Source organism: Hyperolius riggenbachi, chromosome 6 (assembly GCF_040937935.1).
Source record: "Hyperolius riggenbachi isolate aHypRig1 chromosome 6, aHypRig1.pri, whole genome shotgun sequence".
Classification (NCBI taxonomy): Eukaryota; Metazoa; Chordata; class Amphibia; order Anura; family Hyperoliidae; genus Hyperolius; species Hyperolius riggenbachi.
In genome coordinates this window covers 148,612,658-148,636,241 of record NC_090651.1, presented here as the reverse complement: position 1 = coordinate 148,636,241, position 23,584 = coordinate 148,612,658, and the positions used below count along the sequence as shown (strand labels likewise).

The 23,584-nt window shown below is 39.6% G+C and overlaps 1 protein-coding gene and 1 long non-coding RNA gene across 4 annotated transcripts in view; both read right to left on the bottom strand.

Annotated features, from left to right (window-relative positions):
- Positions 1–3,378, bottom strand: part of LOC137522576 (uncharacterized) — a 36,799-nt gene extending 33,421 nt beyond the window's left edge. For both annotated transcript variants that reach the window (XR_011022341.1, XR_011022342.1), the window contains exon 1: positions 3,236–3,378. This is a non-coding gene — a long non-coding RNA (uncharacterized lncRNA). The remainder of the gene's footprint in view (positions 1–3,235) is intronic.
- An 11,000-nt stretch (positions 3,379–14,378) lies between these two features.
- NEK7 (NIMA related kinase 7) overlaps positions 14,379–23,584 on the bottom strand; it is a 148,308-nt gene continuing 139,102 nt past the window's right edge. For both annotated transcript variants that reach the window (XM_068240074.1, XM_068240075.1), the window contains exons 9-10: positions 22,372–22,485; positions 14,379–17,353 (exon numbers count right to left, since the gene is read on the bottom strand). In XM_068240074.1, the coding sequence (XP_068096175.1) occupies positions 17,243–17,353; positions 22,372–22,485 (225 nt within the window). In that variant the 3' untranslated portion in view covers positions 14,379–17,242. The remainder of the gene's footprint in view (positions 17,354–22,371; positions 22,486–23,584) is intronic.

Here is a 23,584-nt window from a genome sequence, read left to right as displayed (position 1 = left end):
TGTCCTTGCCTTAGCTCCAGCCCATTCATCTCTCTGCAACTTCATAATCGCCTCTAGAACTCCAGTCTCACTGTCAAGTGAAAGCAGTAGTGAGTCTGGGGCTCTAGCGGCAAGAAGCAATCTGCCGGGCAGTCACTATTATTTTGCAATACCACCCATCGTTTGCTCTGCAAGGGGGGCTAGGAATACATAATGGGGGGGGGGGGGGGGGGGTCGGCCTACAGGCAAGTAACTGCATTTGACCCATTTTGTAGGCACAAAGTGTGGGACAAGCAAGTATGTACGTTAAGAAATTACAGAAGACAAAATAATTTTAAACATGTTTTTGTTTCTATGAACATAATTAAAAAAAATTACACACATAATGCATATTAAAAAAATATATAATTTGGCCATAGTGCTCCTTGAATCGTAGCTTATGCTCTGTATGGTATGATGCACTGCGCAGCTGCCAGGCGATTGGCTTGTTAGATAACTGCATGAATAAGCAGGCATAAATATGTTCCTACTAAACTGCTCAGTAAGCATATATATCATAAGAGATACCATCACTTTTCGGAATGCCAGCAACTCCCATGAGGCTGGAAGTCACTTAAGACTAAAATATACTTGTCCACAAGTAAGAATTTTTCAGGGCTAGTATGATGGTAGACAGTCATACTTACAATCACATTATTTTTGGGAAATCTGTGGAATGAACTCCGCTTTGAGTGAGCCACCAATATTTTTCTAACAAGGTTGTCCCTGTGCTCAATTTTAATGTCAGTAACACATAACTCGTCACTTTTTGTAGCCAAATTCCCAATACTGTAGCAATGGCTACAGCCAGAGATATTACATGCTTACTGCAGAGTAAATGACAGTCAGGGACTACATACTAATGGAATGGACCCAATGCAGGTCATTACTGTTATTTTGCTTAAAATAATTTTAGGAATTACTTAACTATATCCAAAATATATATTTTTTTCAGTGTATTTTTCACAGAAAGGACATGAAAGACAACACTGAAAGATAGAAATAGCATACACAGTAATATCCTGGCCATCCAGCAATGCAAAGAATGCTTCATGCAACCACTAAAAATCCCTATTTAGAAAACAATGACGCACACACACACCCACAAAACACTGACAAGAGGGGATTACAATAGGCAACAGTTAACAAAAATAAGGTACAAGCTATGTCACAAAGATTTGTCACAGTCTACAAAAGAGCTACATACATGCAACTATAAGATGCTGACAGTGTCTGTTGGCACAGTAAATAGAAAAAAGTTTACACACCCATTAAAAGGTAATGTTAAAAACAAGACCACAATAAATAACATCAGAACTTTTCCCATGTTTATGGCTGGTTCACACTGCAAGCACTTTAATAAAAGTGTCAGCTATTTGAAAAGCGCTTTCCTAATTGTGTTATTATTTGAACAATGCGATTGTTTAAAAAATCAAACATGGCATTATATTAGCACTTGTAGCTTGAACCAGCCCTTAGGCTAGAAGCACACTTATAAGAATTGTCTGCAAATTTGTCTTGGAATTTGTTATTTTGTATATTGGTGTATACCGTTGTCTGTATTATTATGTACCCCGTGTTTAATTTCTTACTTTGTACAGCGCTACAAAATATGTTAGCGCTTTATAAATCATATATAATAATAACACAATGCTCCCACATACACATCCAAATAAACTAAAGTATGTTTTCATCAGAACACAATTAAAGGACACCTGAAGTGAGAGGGATATGGAGGTTGCCATATTTTTTTCCTTTTAAACAATACTAGTTACCTGGAATCCTTCTACTCCTTCTGGCTTCAGTAGTGTCTGAATCACACACCTGATACAAGTATGCGACTAATCAGACTTCAGGCAGAAACGTCTGATCTGTAGGATCAGTAGAACAGCCAGGCAATTTGTGATGTTTAAAATGTAAATACGGTAAATATGACAGCCTCCATATCACATTATCGTCATAAAAGTATACATTCCACTAAGTCTCAGAAAAACATAATATACATACAAGTAATATACAGCCAGATAGTACAGTGCAATGGTATCACAACTGAAAACATTACTTGGATATGCAGCCAGTAAAACTGGAGGATGGAACCATAACCAATCATTACTTTGGCCCTCACTGCTGGTTCGGGCATGGAACCGCTCCAGTAGACTTACTAGCGACTGGTATCATGGTCTCTTACCAGTGGATACAGTGATAATCCATGTTAATGGTTACAGCTGCCATCTCCAGCAAAACAAAAGAAATTGAATTGTTCTGTCTTACCATGCTAAACACAAGTTCATGTATGTATATAAGAGCACATAAACTTCAACAGGAGGTCGATAACCTCTAAGTAACCCAACTTAAATATTAGAGATGTGATCTCAAGTAGCACTAAACTAAAGAATTGTTTTCATTTGTCTGGATATTAGAAATTAGTTTTTAAGGCCTTATTTCAAAGTTTTTATTCCATTATTAAATTCCTCATCACCATTGCAACAAGCTGTGGTACACTGAAAAGATCTCTGGATTTCTAGATCGATATTATAAGATGTAGTGTAGCCATATAACTGGACCATGTGCATAACCAATCTTCTCAAGATATATTAATAACTAGCTGATGACCTGGAGTTGCCTTAGTAAGTATTTGGTTGTTGTTGGCTTCGCCCATTTTTTCTAACCTTGACACACAGTATCTCAATGACCAAGTTTGTGAGCTTTGGGGTCTTTGGCATATATAATTTACATGTTTCCATTGAAATGAAACAAATCTGATTTGCTGTGGCTCAGCCTCCTTTGGTGAATTTGAACCCCAGTCAACCAATGACTGTAGCAGGTTTGAGGCCTCTGCCATTAACAGTGTAAGAATGGCAGCAATTTAAATATTCCCCTTGAAAATCAGGTGAATTTTGATTGGCTGTTGTAGGCTCCACCCACTATCCTGAATATTAATGCCAGTGACCAGCTGTGCCAAGTTTGAGAACCTTGCAATTAACAGTCTAAGAATGGCTGCAGTTTACATTTTCCCAGTGAAACATTATTTATTTTCTTTCACTCTTGTCCACTTTTTTTGTAACCTTGACACACAGTCACTCAATGATTAAACGGGCACTACAGCGAAAAACTGTAAAATTTAAAATATGTGCAAACCTATTCAATATAAAAAGTACATTTTTTCCAGAGTAAAATGAGCCATAAATTACTTTTCTCCTATAATGCTGTCACTTACAGTAGGCAGTAGAAATCTGACAGAATTGACAGGGTTTGAACTAGTCCATCTCTTCATAGGAGATTCTCAGCAAGGCTTTTATTCTTTATAAAGATATTCCCGAAAAAAGTATTTAAACAATGATGCTGGCCAGCTTCCCTGCTTGCTACACAGTTTTTTGGCAGTTGGACAGAGCAACTGCCATTCACTAAGTGCTTTTGAAAATAAATATATCCCTGAGAATCCCCTATAAAGAGATGGACTAGTCCAAAACCTGTCACTTCTGTCAGATTTCTACTACCTACTGTAAGTGACGGCAACATAGGAGAAAAGTAATTTATGGCTCATTTTACTCTGGAAGAAATGTACTTATTTGTATATGTTTGCACATATTTTAAATTTTACAGTTTTTCACTGTAGTGCACCTTTAAGTTTGTGAGCTTTGGGTTTCCTGCCGTCAATGTGAGAAAGGATAAACATACATATATCCAGGCACATCGCCTCTAGTTAGGACATTAAATAAATTGTTAGGGAAAGAGAGGTGCTGAAGGGGGTGTGGCTAGAAACAGCAAAAATCAGTAACCCTTCGCACTCTCACATGCAAATGTTCAAACAAATGCATTCACAGATTTACTCATCCAGGCACAACTGTTATCCCTAAGGCTAAATTAAAAGCCAGGGTTTTAGTTCACAGAAGAATGCATTCTTATGCTTAGTCACCTATACTGCGTAGAAGTACCCTAACAATTTATTTAATGTCCTAACTAGAGGCGATGTGCCTGGATATATGTATGTTTATTCTTATCATTGACCCCTGTGGCTAAGGTCCAATTCGGTGCACTCCCCCTTTCCCCTGTATGTTTGTCAGCATGCAGACAGCTTATGCTGGTGTATGCGCATGGTGCACATGGACACATATCGTTAGCTCCCTTGTGCGATTGGTAAGATGCACTGTCTTTCCCAGGAGAGGAAGTTAGGATGTGTGCTCCTAATCCATTGATAGGTTTGATGCAATGAATGTGTTTGCATGTCTGCACTATGCATGTTACAGGGCTAGAGTTAGGACACCTATGTTTACCTGGGTACTTCTACGCAGTATAGGTGACTAAGCATAAGAATGCATTCTTCTGTGAACTAAAACCCTGGCTTTTAATTTAGCTGTAGGGATAACAGTTGTGCCTGGATGAGTAAATCTGTGAATGCATTTGTTTGAACATTTGCATGTGAGAGTGCGAAGGGTTAATTGATTTTTAATGTGAGAAAGGAAGCAGTTTATCAAGCTAAGAAATTTGATTGACTGTGTGTGGCTTCGCCCCTTTAATCCCAGTCACCTAGTGACCAACTGCGCCAAGTCTGAAAACCATGCGATTAACAGTGTAAGAATGGCTGCAACTTACATTTTCATATTTAAAATGAACAGCTAAAATTTCAAGGGATCTGTACACCAAGTTTCATTGAAATCAGTCAAGGAGTTTTCAAGTGACGTTGGCACATACACACGTCAGATATATATATATATATATATATATATAGAGATATATATATATATATATATATATAGAGATATATATATATATATATATATATATATATATATATATAGATATATATATTTATTAATAAAGCCAGCTGAGGTGAATTTTTGAGGAAGGGTTTGTAGTATGTCTGGATCATACTCTCGACTTCCTTTCATAATTTTGATATTAGTGTGTATTCCCAAAGCACATGCATCATAGTCCCCAAGTCCCTGTCACAGTTGCATCATAGTGGAGAAGCACAGTATGCTAATCTCCTTGGGATGATATACCACCTTGTGAACAATTTCTGGAACTGTTCCCAATGGAAATTACATTTAGAACATTTTGGTAAAAGTTTATTTGCAGTAATTGTTTGAGAAAAATTGGGCAGTTTAAATCATAAACCCAACTGTGTAGATACTTGATTATTGGGGAGTGCTTTACCAATATGAAGTCATTATACCAAAGGGCAATTCTACCCTGGAAATGGGTCTTGGGAGTTGAGCATTGTAACAATATAACTACTTCTAGGATCATTTTTTTTTTTTTTGGATTTAAGATTATTGAAGATCCTGTTATAGGTAAGGAAACTGGATCCAGGAATATTGTACTGAGCTTATCCTATGAAAACATTAAATTTTGGTGCTATCATGTAGGTAATTTAGATGCCTAATACCAGCGTCTGCCACAGTGATAGATGAATGTCATTAATCATTAACCTCCCTGGTGGTATGATTCCTTCCTGATTTTAGTGTCTAAAAGCGGTACAATTTTTTCACTAGCTTTTAGACCCTAAAAGCAAGGAAAAAAAATCATACCCCCAGATATTTGCAGCAGCCCCTGCACTAACCCACCTTCCTGGGATCCAGAACTGCTGTCCTCCCTCAAACCTCCAGGTGGCGCTGTAACCCTATAGAGATCGGCAGCTGTCGTCATGACGACAATTTAACCAGAGGGATCCAGAGCCTCCAAGGACAGGAAGGAGAATGGCACCGGCATCTGAATCCTGAGGGAGGTGAGATGAAACTACCATTGTGCACTATGCTCTGCAGTATTAATAAGGAGAAAAGAGGCGTCAAAAGACTAAAATGCATTAAAAGCTTTAAAATTCCTCGGGAGGCGGTGGTGGACTCATCTCCCCGAAGTAGACACAACACTGTCAATTTTAATACAAACAAGTTTATTTATATACTCCAATAAACAGTGCAACGCGTTTCACAGGTTTATTCCCGTCTCTTCAGGCAACAAATAGGAGTACACACAGTACAGTCTCAAGGTCATGATAAGCGCCTCCGTGAGTCCACCATCTTTTAATACATTTTATTCTTTTGCCGCCTCTGTTCTCCTTACAATATCAGCATCCACCTCTGGTGGAGGGGTTGAATCCCCCTTTTCTTCTCCCTAGCTACAGAGAGCGACATCTTAATCCTGAGTGAGGACAGGTCTAATCTCCTCACCTGCCTATACAGTGGTTACCTATACAGTAACCCTGACTTGTGAGTATATTCATTTATATACCTCTCATTACCCATTATTGTACATACTACACTATATTGGGCTCTTGGTGTTCCCTTCTTTTTTCTATGCTCTGCAGTAACGTCGCAGCGGCTACCACCAGTCAGGCTCTGGGCTACTGCTCTAAGCTGCAGATTTCCAGCCCTGATCCTGGCTCGGGGTTACCCTTAAGGAGGTGTAGCGTGTTTAGGGGTATTCTAAGGCATAATGTGGAGGGATCATTGCAGGGTTGTTTGCAGAAGTATCTGCATGCTAAGAGAGGCTGTAATGGTAGGGAAAGTGGTACTAGGGGCCTTGTGTAACAGGAGTGAATACACTTTCCATATCCACTGTATCAGGAGATAGTTAGTGAGATACTAAGATTTTGAACTGATGCAAATCTTATGCAAATTAATGCAGCAGGAAATTGCACCAACATTATCAGCAACTGCTTTTGTTAGGTTTAGTTTGCATAAAAAATGTTTTTTTTGCATCAATTCAAAGTTGTTGACCAGCTCCAGCTATAAGCAACTTCCCCTGAACATGACAGCAACTTGTTCACTAAGGCACCTCCAGAGATCTCAAAGTATCACCCTGGAGATATATGTAATCCAGCAAACCTACATTAGTTAAATTGAAAGTTATCTGATATTAAGTAGTTAGGATTGACACCATCCCTGGGTCCTAAAAGTTTACAGTGAGGGTTGCTTATAGGTAGGGAACAAATTCCAGGTGCATGTTAAAACTTTCTTATGAAATGGAAACTTTACACCTGCAGGCCATGACAGTGGGGTTGTCAACTCATTGCATTCCACGTCACTCCAATGCATTCCATATGTGCCGCCATAGGCTGTAATGTGAATTACAGTTATATTGGAATTCAGAGGGTAATTTGGGTGCCAGCCAAAGACGGACCCAAATTACAAAAAACCCCAACTAAACAAACAAAAAAAAAAAAACAACTTGCAATTCTGGTAGCCAAATTGCATCTTTCCCCTGAGTCCATGGCTGCCTGGAGGGGGACTCGTAGTAACTAGTAATCAACGCCGCCAGGAATTTTGCATGAGCAGGGTGAGACCTTTTTCGGATTCACTCTGCACCCAAATTTCCCAAAAATGTTTTTGGATGTATGCTGTGGAAGAATCAATATTGAATAATAATGTAATATCCATTTTAATCAGAAAGCATAAAAGGAATCAGAAATAATTTATTTGCCAAGCACGTTTGGGAATTAGGTTTGGCACATTACAAGTGCTCATAGTAGACACAAGAAGTACAAAAATAATAGAACATGCAGAATCAGGAGTGCAAATCAATAGTGCAAAAGTAAATACAAAACAGGGGTGCAAAGTAGGATTAAAATTCAGTAAACAGTATACCTGTTATCCGTTTGCACACAAAAGCTCACTGTTGTAAATCAAGCCTCATCTTCTGGCAGTCTGTAGAGTTTGATCTGTCTCAGTGCTGTACAACAGTAGTGATGAGTAGTCATTTTGCAGCAAAATCCTGAATTATTATGCAAGATATAACGTTCTCATGCGTGTGTTTTCTTATGTTTCAAAGACTTGCAAAAATGGGTTTTCCCATATGCAAAAATGTGTGTTCTTATGCCCCATACACTTCAATGTTTTTATGCAAAAATGTGTTTTCTCATGAAATTTTGTTTTTCTTATGCCTTAATGGACTTCAATGTATTTATGAAAAAAAATCATTTTTATATGTGGAAATTTGTTTTCTTATGCCTCATAGACTTCAATGCATTTGTGTGAAAATAATGCTAACTTAGGTCTACCCATTAAACGGTCATTAGGGATGAGCGAGTGAGAGTATTGTGTGCTATGCAGAACTGCTATAGATTTACATAGGTTAGAACTGTGTGTGCTTAGTTACAAGTTACAGCAAGGTATGTGTAGTCCTCCAGCTTGTTGGCTAGCTGTACACCGCACCTAGTACTGAGAGAAAAACTGTTAAGGTGGCCACACACCATACAATTTTTTAAATATCTGTTCAAATTAAGAATTGCAATCAGTTTTTCTGACTGATTGTAACATTTCAAAAATATGACCAATGTACCACACACCTATGTTCAATTTTTCCCCAATTATGATAAAAATGATTGGATACTCTGGCAAAATTGCTAGGGTGTGTATATTAATAAATTGGCAATCTAACACACACCATATATTCTTTAGAAAGATTGAAGAAAAATATCTGGCATTCCGGATCGATAAAAATCGAAGAAAACGGGAAATCCGATCTGATTTTTCAGTCGAATAAAAAAGAAGCTTTCGATTTTTTCAGGAGATCCGATCGTTTTTTTTGAATTACCGTAAAATCGGATCATTTTATTGTATCGTGTGTGGCTACCTTTAGCTATAGCATTCCTTATCCAAGAGTACTGACTGTGTACAAACTGGTTATGCACTGTATTACTGCCGGATCACATTGTCCCTTAACTAGCTGTATTGTACTAGCAACTCTACTACCAACACATTCCTAGGAGTTAGTGCATGCTGCTTTACAATATATTTACATTAACAATGCAATTTTAGCATCCAATAATTGGGACAGGAAGCAATTGTTGCAGCACAATGGGGCGGCCCATGCTTCTGCCAGGGCTCTCATCTGTATACAGGCACTTTTTCCTGCAGTGGACCAGAGCGGCAGAGGCAGCAGTGGTGGTGGTGGACTTGAGGTGGCAGAACAGGTGAGTAAAATGACATAACATATGTGGCAACCAGCCTTCCAATGATTCTGTCAGCATTCACTTTGTCAGGGATCTGGATGTGCAAATATAGTGAACCACACACAAATTTGAATTCCACTCATCATAGCGAAACTAACAGGTTCGTTACCAATAGACTTGTGTGAATGGATCCTACTGCTTTGCATTGGATCTATTTGCAGGTCTGCCAATCCATTCCAGTAAGAGGAAGATTTTAACTGACAGTGTGAACCCAGCCTCAGAGTATAAAATAAACATAAAATGTTGAGAAACAGAACCACAAAATTTTCTGAATTGTCTATCAGTGAATTTAGAGACAAAGATTTCATGGAAAAAATAGAAAAATTAACATTTTCATATAGTGCTGCTTTTAACCTGCGCTATGTGCAACTGATGAACTTTAATTTGAATTTATATTACCCCTTCAGCACTGACTGAAATTTCAGCCAGGTATAATGCAACAGCCTACACTAACTACTGAACTGGGATCAAAGTGTGAAAGGTAGGAATGACGGACACACTACAGTTTTTAACAGGATTAACCTATAGGCAATTTTGAGAGTGCAAGGTTTCAGGTTCCTGCAGGGGTGCACAAGCATACAGATATCAAGCATATATCAGGAGTAATACTTATCAGAAAATGCTTTCTTGCAAATATGCATTGACCCAGGAGGGGGTAGGAATATAGCAAAACAAAGCCACTGGCTGCTGGTTATGTAACCAGCCACTAGCTAATTACTAGTCAACTAGTGTCTCATTTCTAGATGTGGTTTTTTTTTCCTGGTTCGGAGGAGAAATGCACGTTTGTTCTGCTTTAGACAAGAGGTCATGCCAAGACAAAAAGTAATTACAGAACTCAGAAAATATAAGCAAATACTAGAAGCCAAGCCTATGAATGATAACACCTTGGAAATGGATGGGGAAGAGAAAACCCTGAATATTTTACAGTACAGTATGCAGTTGCCATTGTGCATACAGTATGTTCTTTCACATTGTGCCTTAAAGGAGTTATCAGGGAAATTAAAATGAGGTTTACTCACCTGGGGCTTTCTCCAGCCCCTTGAAGCAGACTGTCCCACGCCGACTGCTCTGCTCCCCGCCGCTGTCCCGGTCTCGACGCTCGGTATTAAGGATGGCCGCGGGGTCGGCCCTACTGCGGCTGCGGCAAAGCGGCGCTGTTAAACTTCGCCACATGGGCCGCGGCGAACTGCGCAGGCGCAGTAGTTCGCCGCGGCCCACGTGGAGATGATTGACAGCCGCAGTAGGGCCAACCCCGCAGTTGGCCTGAATACCGAGCGACGAGACCGGGACAGCGGCGGGGAGCAGAGCAGTCGGCGTGGGACAGTCTGCTGCAAGGGGCTGGAGAAAGCCCCAGGTGAGTAAACCTCATTTTAGGTAATTTCCCTGATAACTCCTTTAAGTATAAATGTGTATACAGAAAGACAAAGTATGGTACTCCTAGCCACTAATTCTCTTTTTAGGGATTCCAGTATAGCATAAAAAACTGAATTTAGAACGCATACCTCAGGGTATTTAGCACAAACTTCTACAGTAGAGGAAATGGTTTTTATATTTGCATCTAAAACGTCTACTGGGCAGCATGGTGGCATAGTGGTTAGCAGTGTTGCAGCGCTGGGCCTTGGTTCGAATTCCAGCCAGGTTAACATCTGCAAGGAGTTTGTATGTTCTGCCCGTATCTGTGTGGGTTTTCTCCGGGCACTCTGGTTTCCTCCCACATCTCAAAAATATACACTTCCCCCTAAATTGGCCCTAGACTATGATACATGCACTCCACAATACATACATAGACATAGGACTAAGGTAGGGACTAGATTGTGAGCCCCTCTGAGGGACAGTTAGTACAAGACAATATATTCTGTACAGCGCTGTGTAATTTGTCAGGGCTATATTAATACTTAACCTATTTTGGTTCCTGGACGTAGAAACTACGTCCAGGAACAATGCGCACTCCCGGCCGCGGATTCAGTAGCCACGGAATCAATGTATCGGGCTATGGTGCCCGATCACTGATTCCTCTCCCCCGCTGAAAAAGCGACAGCTTCTCTCGGAAGCTGTGCTTTTTCTGGCCGTTCCCTCCCCGATGCGTCACTCTAAGCGTGTGTTACGCTTAGAGTGACGTCATGTAAACAAACTCATGGCCGTCATCTTGTGGCCAAAAAGTAAAACTACAACTAAAATTAAAAAAAATTAAAAACAACACACAATTACATTATAAAACCATACTTTACATCCCACCCTCCCAATAATACCCAAATAAAATGTTTAATATAAAAAAAAAAACATTACAATAAAAAAAAAACATGTAAATATTTACTTAAGGGTCTAAACTTTTTAAATATCAATGAAAAGATGAAATATTTCTATATTTTTTTTTATTTTAAACTTGTAAATAGTGATGGATGCAAAACGGAAAAAATGCACCTTTATTTCCAAATAAAATATTGTCGCCATACATTGTGATAGGGACATAATTTTAACGGTGTAATAACCGGGACATATGGGCAAATACAATACGTGAGTTTTAATTATGGAGGCATGTATTATTTTAAAACTATAATGGCTGAAAACTGAGAAATGATGATTTTTTCCATTTTTTTCTTATTCTTCCTGTTAAAATGCATTTACAGTAAAGTGGCTCTTCGCAAAATGTACCCCCCAAAGAAAGCCTAATTGGTGGCGGAAAAAACAAGATATAGATCAGTTCATTGTGATAAGTAGTGATAAAGTTATAGGCTAATGAATGGGAGGTGAACATTTCTCAAGTGAAAACGACGGACCGCGAATGGGTTAAATAAATAAAAAAAATCTAACGCACAAGATATTTACAGATACCAAGTCATCAAGCATACTTTTTCAATTCCCTTGTATAACTTTGTTCATAAAGAAGGCATTTTGTACAAGTTGTCTAAGTAAAACTGCTGATATACTTGTATATTATATATCTTTTATATCAGACTAGCATGCAACTACTTATTTCCTCTGCACCCTCAGTAATGTCTGTCGTTTGTGTCCACTTATTTACAGATAAGGTTTTCTTTTTTCTAGTCTACCAAAACCTCCTGCTTTTATAAATGTATTCTGTATATATTATCAGAATCAGAAGAATCAGAATAGTTTTATTTCGCCAAGCATGACTGGGTCATGCCCGGAATTGGGTTTGGCACAATACATAGCTCTGAAAGGTACATAGGCAAAGGAGAGCATCACAGATACAGTGCAATGCAAAAGGACAGACAGTAAAAACATCGTACTCAGGAATATTGCACTCAAGAAGAGGAAATGTATGTACACAAATATACATTCAGCAGACGTAAGCATTATTCCAGGACACTGCTGGAGTCTACCCAGGGTGCAGGGACAAAGTCCAATCAGTTAGGAGTGATGGCTTCGAAAAGCGTATTTATTACAGACCGCTACTGTGCAGGTGGTAAGGCACAGATAGAGGGTGGGAGAATGTTACGGGAGTTCAGGAGGCTGACGGCTGCAGGGAAGGAGTTCTTGTGTCTGGTGGTCTTAGTGGGGATGGCCCGAAGTCTCCGGCCCAATGGTAGTGGGGAGAAGAACCCGTGGCCTGGGTGCGAGGGGTCACTTGCGATCTTCAGCGCCCTGGCACCCAGTCTTGTGTTATACAGGAGGTCAAGTGGAGGCAGAGGTCTCCCAATGATCCTCTCCGCCGACTTGATGATCCTCTGTAGTTTGTGTCTGTCACTGGCAGTGGCTCCCGCATACCAGACCAAGATGGAGGAGCAGAGGATCGATTCGATGGTGGAGGAGTATTATTATAGTGGAGGAGTATTATTATAGTACTATTTATGTGTGCAGGACCTCCTGTGATTGCATGCAGTTGTGTTATATGCCTAACATACAGTCATTCTAAATGGATGCCACCAGTGTTTCCTTTGTGTTCATTACCCACCGGTCATTGCAAAAGTGCAGCAGGCCAATGAAAAATGTACAGTTAAAAATCGTACAAGTCATGATTACATGCTCAAGCAAATCTTGGCAAATGTGTAACTGCTAAAACAAAGGTTGGCAGCTTAACAAAATGGTGTATTTTCTGAAATATGCCATTTAAAAATACTAAGAATTTTCAAATTCAATCAGAAACCAGCAGGTAAGAAATACATATGTCTATATAGAGACACTGGTTCAGCAGTATTATTTAGATGTTCGAAATAGACCGCAGATCCATTGCATGTAACATCAAAAGAGCAACATGAATAGTAATTGTTGGTGTGAAGTGAACATTTAAATTCTATCAAACGGTCTTCCTGAGGTTGACCGCATGGAAAAGCAAAATATTCGATTCTTTCTGTCCTCTGAAGCTCTTGATTTTTTTTTCACAGGATGCTTGCAAATGAAATAACTCTGTGGTATGTTCAAAAAAATAAATCAAACTTTTTTTTTTTTTTTTTTTTATCTGGCCTTTTTATCCCTGGAGGGAAATAGGGAGCAGAGGGAGAGGATATTGTGTCCAGCAGAACCTACGAGAGGTTTTGGATCAATAGCTGTATCAGCAGGATTTCGCTTAATGAAGGTTTCTTCAACAGAGAAGCTTTTCTGCTAATAACAGTAGGTATTATGGATGGCCGTGTGGAGCAAAACATCTGTAGGAGAGACAAAATAATTGCTTCGTTTTGCTTTAGAAAGGATTAGGAAGAATCTAAACCCACAGCAAACCGTTTTACTTTGAGGAAGTTTAAGGGCAGCTTTTCACCATCTCCCCCCTCTTTGTGTTTGTATTGAGGAAGATAAATCATTAATACCTCACCATGGGGTGAGGCGTTCTGGTTTGTACTACACAAGGAGCAGCAGCTTTGAGGTCAATGATACACAGAGCAGGGAGATGTGTACGACAAGGATGTGCGACATGTGTTTGTAGTCGACTGTTTCTTTTGAGATTTTGTGCACATACATATGTATAGGCGGTTTGTGTGCATCACACAGACACACAAGAAAAGGACAGGAAGGAGCACACTGCAGTATAAACGGAGGTTTACGGTAACTATAAAATGGTACAGCTCAGCTATTTAGCAGACGTACGTGTTAATGCTGTAATGTGTAATGTATATTAACCAGTGCTGGTTTCTAACAGCAAACCCAGGCATTCATATCTGCATTCCATTTTAACTCTTAAACGAATTGCGACTTAAAGAATGAACATACAAAAAGGCCCAAGTTCTATTTCTTTTGAGTACCAATTTGCACATCCCTAAATAACTTCTGGAGTTTATTATAAAAACACCCTAGTACTGCCCAACACATTATAGTACACACTTAAAAAAAAAAAAAGCATGTCTTAGTTAATTTCACAATAAATAACACCACCTAGTTCTAGAAAAGCCACTAATGTTTTCTCTTCTGTATGACCTGAAGTCACAATTGGTAAACCACACAGGACACTTGCTTAGGAAAGTCAACGTTTAATTATATAATGTAAGATTGTACAGCAAATAATATTTATTTTCTTCAAGGTTAACACTTGCTGTATACAACTGGATAAACATAAGAGAAAAAAAAAGGTTAAAAGTACGATTCAACGACAAGGTCAACATATAATTGTACTATGCACAGGTACAATATCTGTATATCCACTGTACAAAGGAAGCATTGAACAAAATAACAGTTAAGTTCAAATAAATATGTAGGGTGACGAGTGCCATTTACTGCTGTATGCATATGCTATTAACCACTTCACTGCCAGGAGGGGACTGCAAAATGCTGCAGAGTCTCTGGATGTAAAAGGGTTAAAAGGTGTTACAAAAATGCATTCCTTTACATTAATAACACAGAAGAACGGACAGATGAAAAATAAACTGAACAATCATAAAATACACAGTCGTAATCATACAAGACACTTATTAACATGAAAGGATGACAATGTACCAATTTTGCATTTAGGACCATGACCAAATATATTGTGACACATTGCTGACTTGACATTTTAGTTCTCAAATCGGATTTGATAAGTAGAACTGAATGATATGCCACCTGCACACAGAAATAAGTCATATTTTCTTCATTGCACTTAGAAGTCAAAGGAAGACTACAGTCATTTCGATAAAGGACGGAAGGCATCTGGATCAAGCCTGTTCAATATTTGAGCAAGTTGAAACTACGAAAAGTGAAGGACAGCCAACACTAAGCAGCGCTGCCCATCATTTCAAAGGATACAAAATACTGAGTGCTTATTTTTCTTTTTATAATGAGACAAAAATGACAGAACGTATGAAAGAAATCCTAACACCATAGATACCTTGTACGGGAACTAAAACCCCCATGAAATTATTTACCTACCCCTCTCTAATACAGATTGTTGAAAAACGCTATATTCAACAAGTGTCAGCAGCAAATTATTTGAAACCGATGATTTATTCAGTGTGATTCAAGTTGAACATTTCTTTGGTTAGCTTCTAAGAGGAGCCTCGGTTATGCAGTACAATTTTTCCCACTGAAAAATGTATAGATTTCACATCAACTCAAAGGGAAACATATTTAAAGAGACACTGAAGCAAAAAAAAAATATGATATAATTAATTGGTTGTGTACTATGAATAATTACTAGAAGATTAGCAGCAAAGAAAATATTCTCATATTTTTATTTTCAGGTATATAGTGTTTTTTCTAACATTGCATCATTCTATAATATGTGCAGATTACACAACACTCAGCATTCAAAATGATTCTTTCAGAGCAGTCTGTGAACTAATGACCTCTCCTCTGTCAGAGAAAAATAAATTTGTTTAGTAACAGACGAGATAATAAAAGTCAGATAACAGCCCTCTCCACGACTTTGAAAGTCGTAGAGCTTAAGGGCTTTTTTCCATAGAGATAACAACTGGAGTTTCTTAACTCTTCCTGTACTGGAAACAATTAGACTGATGTATCTGATCTTAATGTTTTATTTCTTAGCTGTACTACACATACAAATCAAAGTATCATAATTTTTTTTCCACTTCAGTGTCTCTTTAAAAAGAAAAAAAAAAAAAAAAACTAAACAAAAGAAAAATGCTTTATAAGGCATTGTGTGAAAAAGGCATACACGTGATTTTAACCCTTATTTGGTATTCCAGCTTAAAATCTATAAAAAATAAAATGTTTCACAAAAATGCAAGTGGCCTTACAGAAAAGTACCAGTGTGTTGAATAGCAAAACGTGTGATTTGCCATGTAATGCAAGATTTAAATTCATTTTCAGCAAAATTTTACTGGTCAAACAAATGACTACCGTATGTGTATATTATGTACTGGTAAAAATATTCCAGCCAATCGTTGGTTTTGGTCCTATGTGTCTTTTTGATGCTGTAAAATTAAATGCTACCAGTTAACCAGAGTAATGCAGGCAGCCATTACAGTAAAGCAAAGGCAGGACATGTCAGCAGGGTAATTGTTTCACTTCAGAGATGCTGCGCAGGTAACAGTTTGTGCAGACTAAAATGGAGCATTTATTACTCAGGAACCAGACATTGTAAAATATCTGTTTTGGAATATATAATAAAAATATTTTATAAATAAAAAAAAACTATATATTTGAGAAATAAAAGGCAAAACAAAATTGAACATTACATTGCACTAGTTTAAATGCTTAAAAGACAATATTCCTCTCTTTCATGCTCACGAAAAGCAGCCTGGAATTAAAGGAGTTGACAGAATACTAGACAGCACTGACGCATCAAGGGTTAACTCGCCGATCCTGTCTGCAAAACAAATTTAAGGCAATGGGTTCTGTGCGACAGACTGCAATTCAATTGATGGGTCACTGTACACCACTGTTAATAGTAATAACCTGCTATATTCTTAGGAATTAAGAATGCACTTTATGGATTGAAAGGCACAACAAGTTAAATATACACTTTCATCACCACGTAGCTATATTATTTTCTAAAATAGAGGAAAATAAAAACAGATTGGTATCCACCATTACTGTGCTCCTAGAAGTAAAGGAGCCGGGCCTTCAAAAAGGGTTAAGGTGCTCACATCTGGTCTACTGTGAAACCCGCTGTTGATATAGCCTAAAACAGGTTTGCAGGATAAGAACAGAGTCCTGCAGTGCAAATAATAAACATGATGCATTTGCTTATCAGGTTTCCCCCAGCTCATGATCTGAAAAGACACTCCTAGAACTTGTTACTGAAGGCTCTGAATTGTGTCGGAGACCCTTTGAACAAGTTTGGAGTGCTGAAGACGTGCCCTCCTTCAACTGAATGCATGGCCAGAAAAATCTTGAAAATGGCGGACGCTGAGTGGGAGAGTCCTGGTCGTGGTTGGTTGTCTAGCTGGTGGCGGTCAAGGCATGCATACGTTTTGCAACTTCATATACATAGGTAACGTCTGGTCTCTTCTCAGGGTCTGGATTTATGCAGGTGTTCACCAACATCCGTAACTTTAAGAACAGAAACAGAGGTGCAAGAATGGTCAGCTGTTCATAAGCAGATGTGTATTTGAAATTCAATCATAGATAAAAGTGTCTAATTGATGAAAACTGAAGTGAAAGATAAGCTGATACCTAGTGTAACCTGTCTTATTAGGTAATTTTAACATGAAATCTGATCGTTGCTATAGGCAACACCTCTACTTTTACTCAGTTTTCTATATTTTTATCAATTTGCACAAACCAAAAAGAGGGTTAAAAGCAACCACCCGAGGTGGGAGACCTATGGAAGCTGCCAAATGCATTTCCTTTTAGACAATACCAGTTGCCTGGCAGCCCTGCTGCTCTTTCTGGTCAGTAGGGTCTAAATCACACACCGGAAACAAGCATGCAGCTAATCTTGTCAGATTTGTCGTAGACATCTGATCTGCATGCTTTTTCAGGGTCTATGGCTTAAAGAAATAGAGGCAGAGAATCAGCAGGACAGGCAGGCAATGTGCATTATTTAAAAAGAAATAAACATGTCAGCCTCCATATCCCTCTCACCTCACGTTCCCTTTAAATAGGCACTGTCACATCATATTAGCATTCACAGTTCATATAATATCACTATTAATGCAATAAAAATTTCATAAGATGGAACAAAGGCATACTTTCTATTGCTTTCTTTAAAGTGCCCTTTTATTCTGACAAAATGCATCCAGAGTTAAAACCTTTCATGTGAAAAACTAAATCATTGATACATTAGTACTGAAGGAGTTAACTCAAGGTAAGTGTTTTTCAAGCTGATGCTTTTAAGTAGAAGCTGAAAATGTTACAAAAATTTGTCTCTCTTTCTAACAGGGAGATCCTCTGTGGGGCATAGTTTTTTTCTGATTTGTGCCCCTGGGCTGTGACTCCGGATTCACACTTAGCTGCAGAATCGCAGCCCTGCAGGCAGGATCGGCACATCCGCTCCGCTGAGTGGTACCCTCATTATAATCCCCCAGAAGGTTGTCATGGCAACTGCCATCCTGGAGCATCCCTGTACCTTCCTAATAAGCTACCATGTGAAATGCAAATGCGGACAGTCTGAAAATTAGTCAAGGAGAATAGGCGATGAGGATGAAGATATGTGAAATATTCATGTGCACACTGGAAGAGCAAGAGAGGGGGAGAGCGAGAAGAGGGGAAAGGGAAGGAGGAGACAGTATGAGTGTCAGAACAAAAGGCTGCCCCTGACACTCATACTATTATTGAATATTACTGCATATGGAAAGAATGGAATGCTATATGCATGGCCTCCTTACTGTGAGAACATTAGAAAAGCTCATGATCTATAAGAATTGGCTAATATAAATGTGTATTCATATAGTAGACATAATTAAATACTGGTAACTTGCCAGTCTAGATATGTACAAGTGATTGACTATAGATGGAATTTATTTGCCATTTTTATATAAAATAAATGGCAACTTTTTAATTAAATACAATAAGTTAATATACAAGGAAATTCATCCAACTTTCACAAACCATATTCGTTTTTTTAATAGTCCTTAGTTTACCCCAAACCCCCCCCCCCCCAAAAAAAAAAGAGTGTTAGTACAACCAGGGAGCTGCAAACAAATAATTCTCACAGGATTATTTAAAAGACGACCATTGGTGAGAAAAATAAGTTGTACAAGAACCTGCAATATAAAGCTCGCTATTACTACTGCAAGGATCGGTGGGTGGTAGAGTTACTCACTCAGCTGCTCGTCCCTAATTCACCTAATTCATTAGATGTCAAAAACTCCACCCTACTCTATCAGCAAGACCTTGACCATTTTTTTCCTGAATTCTTCTGAAGCTCTGTGGCCACTCCCCCCCCCCCCCCCCCTGCGTTACTGCTGCCTGCCCCCCAGCTTGACAACCACCAATGAGGCCACGACTGCTGAGCTTGAGGCAGTTGGCCACAGAGCTTTGGAAGACTTAACCCTACCACTTGCCGATCCTTGCAGCAGTAATACAGAGCCTTCCATTGTGAACTGCAACATGTAGAGATCAAGGTCATGTGACCTATGTCTTCAGTTATATGGGGGTCAATAGTAATTTTGGAGTACACTGGGGACAATGAGCACTAGTGTGGAGATGCATGCTACACTTCAATTATAAAGAGGATACAGCACTTATTCTGTAACACTAAAAACTGGAGGACAGAACAGGGCAAAGATACAGTTGGGCGGATAGGGATGACTGAATTGGCAATGTGAGGATAAAGCTGAGCATGATGAGGAGGAGAGGTATGTGGATGGCACTGAACCTGATGTAACAGGTGGAAAGAACAAAACAAGGTTACTTAAAGTGAACCTCCAGACTAAAAATCTACTCAGCAGCACTGAAAAGGCTTGGTGTTTCTTTAACACTTTCACAGCATCAGAACTTTGTTTTTCTTACATAAGCCATATTTTAGCTGTACAAAAGCTAAGCTCCGCCCCATCAAAGAAAACTGCCCGGGCATTTTTCCCCTGATGCTGTGCAAAGCATGATGGGATTTCCTATGTTATACACGTTGCCTAGCAACTGGGGGGAGTAATGAGCACAAAGGACAGTTGGAAATGTGTCTCATGCCTCCTGTCACCTCTTTTCAACCAAAAAGATGGCTGCCCTCATGAAATCAAACATTTGCCTGTTCTTTTAAAACAGGGTGGGTAAGAGATTATATTACCCATCTATTTTAATTAACATAATTAATGTAACTTAATGACAGTATGTATGTTTAGGCTGAAGTTCCTCTTTAAAGTGAACAAAAGATGAAAATAAACTGATGAGACAAACAATTGTATTTGTCCTCCTACTCCTAAAAATGACACTTTTTTAACCTGCTGAGCGGTCTGGACGAGCTCAGCTCGTCCAACACCGCCGGAGGCTGCCGCTCAGGCCCTGCTGGGCCGATTTTAATGAAATAAAAAGCAGCACACGCAGCCGGCACTTTGCCAGCCGCGTGTGCTGCCTGATCGCCGCTGCAGCGCGGCGATCCGCCGCGTGCAGCGGCGAAAGAGGGTCCCCCCAGCCGCCCGAGCCCAGCGTAGCCGGAACAAACAGTTCCGGCCAGCGCTAAGGGCTGGATCGGAGGCGGCTGACGTCAGGACGTCGGCTGACGTCCATGACGTCACTCCGCTCGTCGCCATGGCGACGAGGTAAGCGAAACACGGAAGGCCGCTTATTGCGGCCTTCCGTGTTACTTCTGGCCGCCGGAGGCGATCGGAAGAACGCCTCTGGAGCGCCCTCTAGTGGGCTTTCATGCAGCCAACTTTCAGTTGGCTGCATGGAATCTTTTTTTTATTTAAAAAAAAACCCTCCCGCAGCCACCCTGGCGATTTTATCAGAACGCCAGGGTGGTTAATATATCCCATGGTTTTATTGTATATTTAAACGTTTACAAAGTAGATTAAATGTTTTGTTGTCTTTGCTAAGTAGAAGCCTTTTAAGTGGCCCTAAATGAAAATACACAAACTATTGACCTTTTTCTATCTTCCTCTGCTCTCAGAAGTTATATTCTACCAGGAAAACTTTTATGGCTGTAATTTGCTTATCAGTGACATTTTACTATACTCCCGATAAGATACCGATAACACAGAAGCTGTCACTATCAACTCTTTCAGGCAGTAAAATAAACCAAGTACAACAGCCTGGTTATGAATATGCTGTGCACTGCACATACACATGTTTATCTCATGTCACATCGTCTCGGGTACACGTTAAGGTAAGGAAGACCAGAACACAGTGTAAGGATGACTAGATAAATAATTAGTAATTATGCTTTTTTAAATGCTGATGGTCTAATTTGGAAAATGTATAAGACATCTAGATCAGAGGGGGTGGATGCTGAAAAGCAAGACCTATCAAAAATGAGAAGCTGCAAAACTTTATTAACAATAAATGGAACATAGGGGAATAACAAACTCTCAGTAATTAACTAGATTGGATGAATATTTCCATGAGAAGATCTTAAAGGCTATTATATTTTTATACAAACTTATATACAAATATGATTGCTGTATGATGTAATATAGCAGTCCCCAACCTTTTTCATCCCATGGAACGCTTTCCTATTTGAAAAACATTCTGGTGGCCAATGAGAAGTATGTTGAGGATAAAAGACTGAGACGGAAGGGGGGGGGGGGGGGGGGTGCTGGTTGGATAATCATGAATTTATGGGGTCCCTAACCACACAGAAAGACAATTTAAGCAAATAACCCCAATCGTCCAGTGTATAGGTAGTCAGATGCCCCCCTCCCCAGTATAGGCAGCCAAAGACCCCCCCCCCCCCCATGCAGCCAGATGTCCTTCCAAGAATAAGTAGCCAGATGTCCTCTCATAGGCAGCAAGATGAACCCCCTCTCCCCTCAGTGTAGGTAGTCAAAAAAGTCTTCATGCCCCCCATGCAAAGTGGAGGAGGGAGTTAACTCGCCTCTCCAGGATTCGGGAAAATGCACATGACCCATCTTCATCCCTGGCATCCCATCTCTATGGTGCAGTGCCATCTGTCATGTGATGACAGATGGCGCCTCACCATAGAGGCAGAACACCTCGAAGGAGGAAGATGAGTGGCATCACTCTTGTAGGTTAGGAGTGACAGAAGATCCAGGCCCCAGCTGAAAGTCACTTTTTATATACATTTTCTTAACAAGTTACCTTTGTATACCCCCCCCCCCCCCTTAGTATTGCTGCCCAAACTTTTTACTTTAGTAATAATTTTCTTTCTTTTTTTATTTGTAGCAAACATTTCACAGCCCTGGAATTTTAAGACTAGTAACTCATAATGAATGAACAAAGATCTGGTTTAGGTTGATAACATTTTATGGCTAACTTTAAACAAAAAAAATGAAAGCTTTCTATAACTTAAAAGATTGTTCTTCAGGCATTAATACAGAACTCAATTTAAGAAGTAAATATTTACAGTGTGCGCCTCTCAGATTCGGTTCTTCATTAATGTTTGAAGGAGAAACTTTGGAGTTTTGAAAGCCTGCATATTTCTAGCTGCACCTGAAGAATAAACAGTAACATACCTCTTCAGAATAGTGATCAGAAGGCAAAGGAGGATAGTCACACTGCTCTATCTTCTTACACAGTGAGTACAGGTTCATCTTGTCTCCATAAAAAGGGCTTTGTAATGCTGCCATCTGGTAACAGAAAAAAACCCACAATATATTAGTGAAATAACTGCACAGAAAACTGTTAATAAATGAAAAGTGAAAGAAATCAACTTGTCCCTAGCACTAAATTTATTAGTAGTCAGCAGCTCAGTTTTCATGTAAGATTATTAAAATGACTAAAACCATTATCTCCCAGCAATTACCAATGCTAGCTTTGCTCTAAATAATTTGTCTTCTCATATATATGGCCCAGAACAATCTGTTGAACTGCACAGGGAAGAACGGTGTAAGTACCCAGCAGATTATGCTGTGTAGCATGCTGGGGCTGTTTGGATCATGGCACTGACCGAACATGAAGAAAATATGCTTCTTAATACTGTAGGGTAAAACATTTTAGTCACACAAAATGTGAGCTGTTTATATTAAAGGGGAACTGAAGAGAGAGGTATATAGAGGCTGCCATGTTGATTTCCTTTTAAGCAATACCAGTTGCCTGGCAGCCCTGCTGATCCTCTGCCTCTAATACTTTTTGCCCTAGACCCTGAACAAGCATGCAGCAGATCAGGTGTTTGACATTTTCTGTCAGATCTGACCAGATTAGCTGCATGCTTGTTTCTGGTGCGATTCTGCAGGCAGATAGCTCAGCAGGGCTGCCAGGTAACTGGTATTGCTTAAAAGGAAATCAATATGGCAGCCTCCATATACCTCTCACTACAGTTCTCCTTTAAGCTCTCTACCTGGAGACATAAGTCATGTGCCCCCACTCTTCATTGATTTAGATCAGGGACAATGAAGTGACTATGAAGAAACATCTGTCATATTTCTTTTGTAACTGGTTCTCTTTAAAAACCGTTAAAATACTAAAAAAAAGACACTGACGCCTCAAAAAACAACAACAAAGAACTGTATTTACTTAACCTCCCTGGCGGTAAGCCCGTGCTGAGCACGGGCTATGCCGCCGGGAGGCACCGCTCAGGCCCCGCTGGGCCGATTTGCATAATTTTTTTTTTGCTGCACGCAGCTAGCACTTTGCTAGCTGCGTGCAGTGCCCGATCGCCGCCGCTACCCGCCGCTATACGCGTCGCCGCAGCCGCCCCCCCCCCCCAGACCCCGTGCGCTGCCTGGC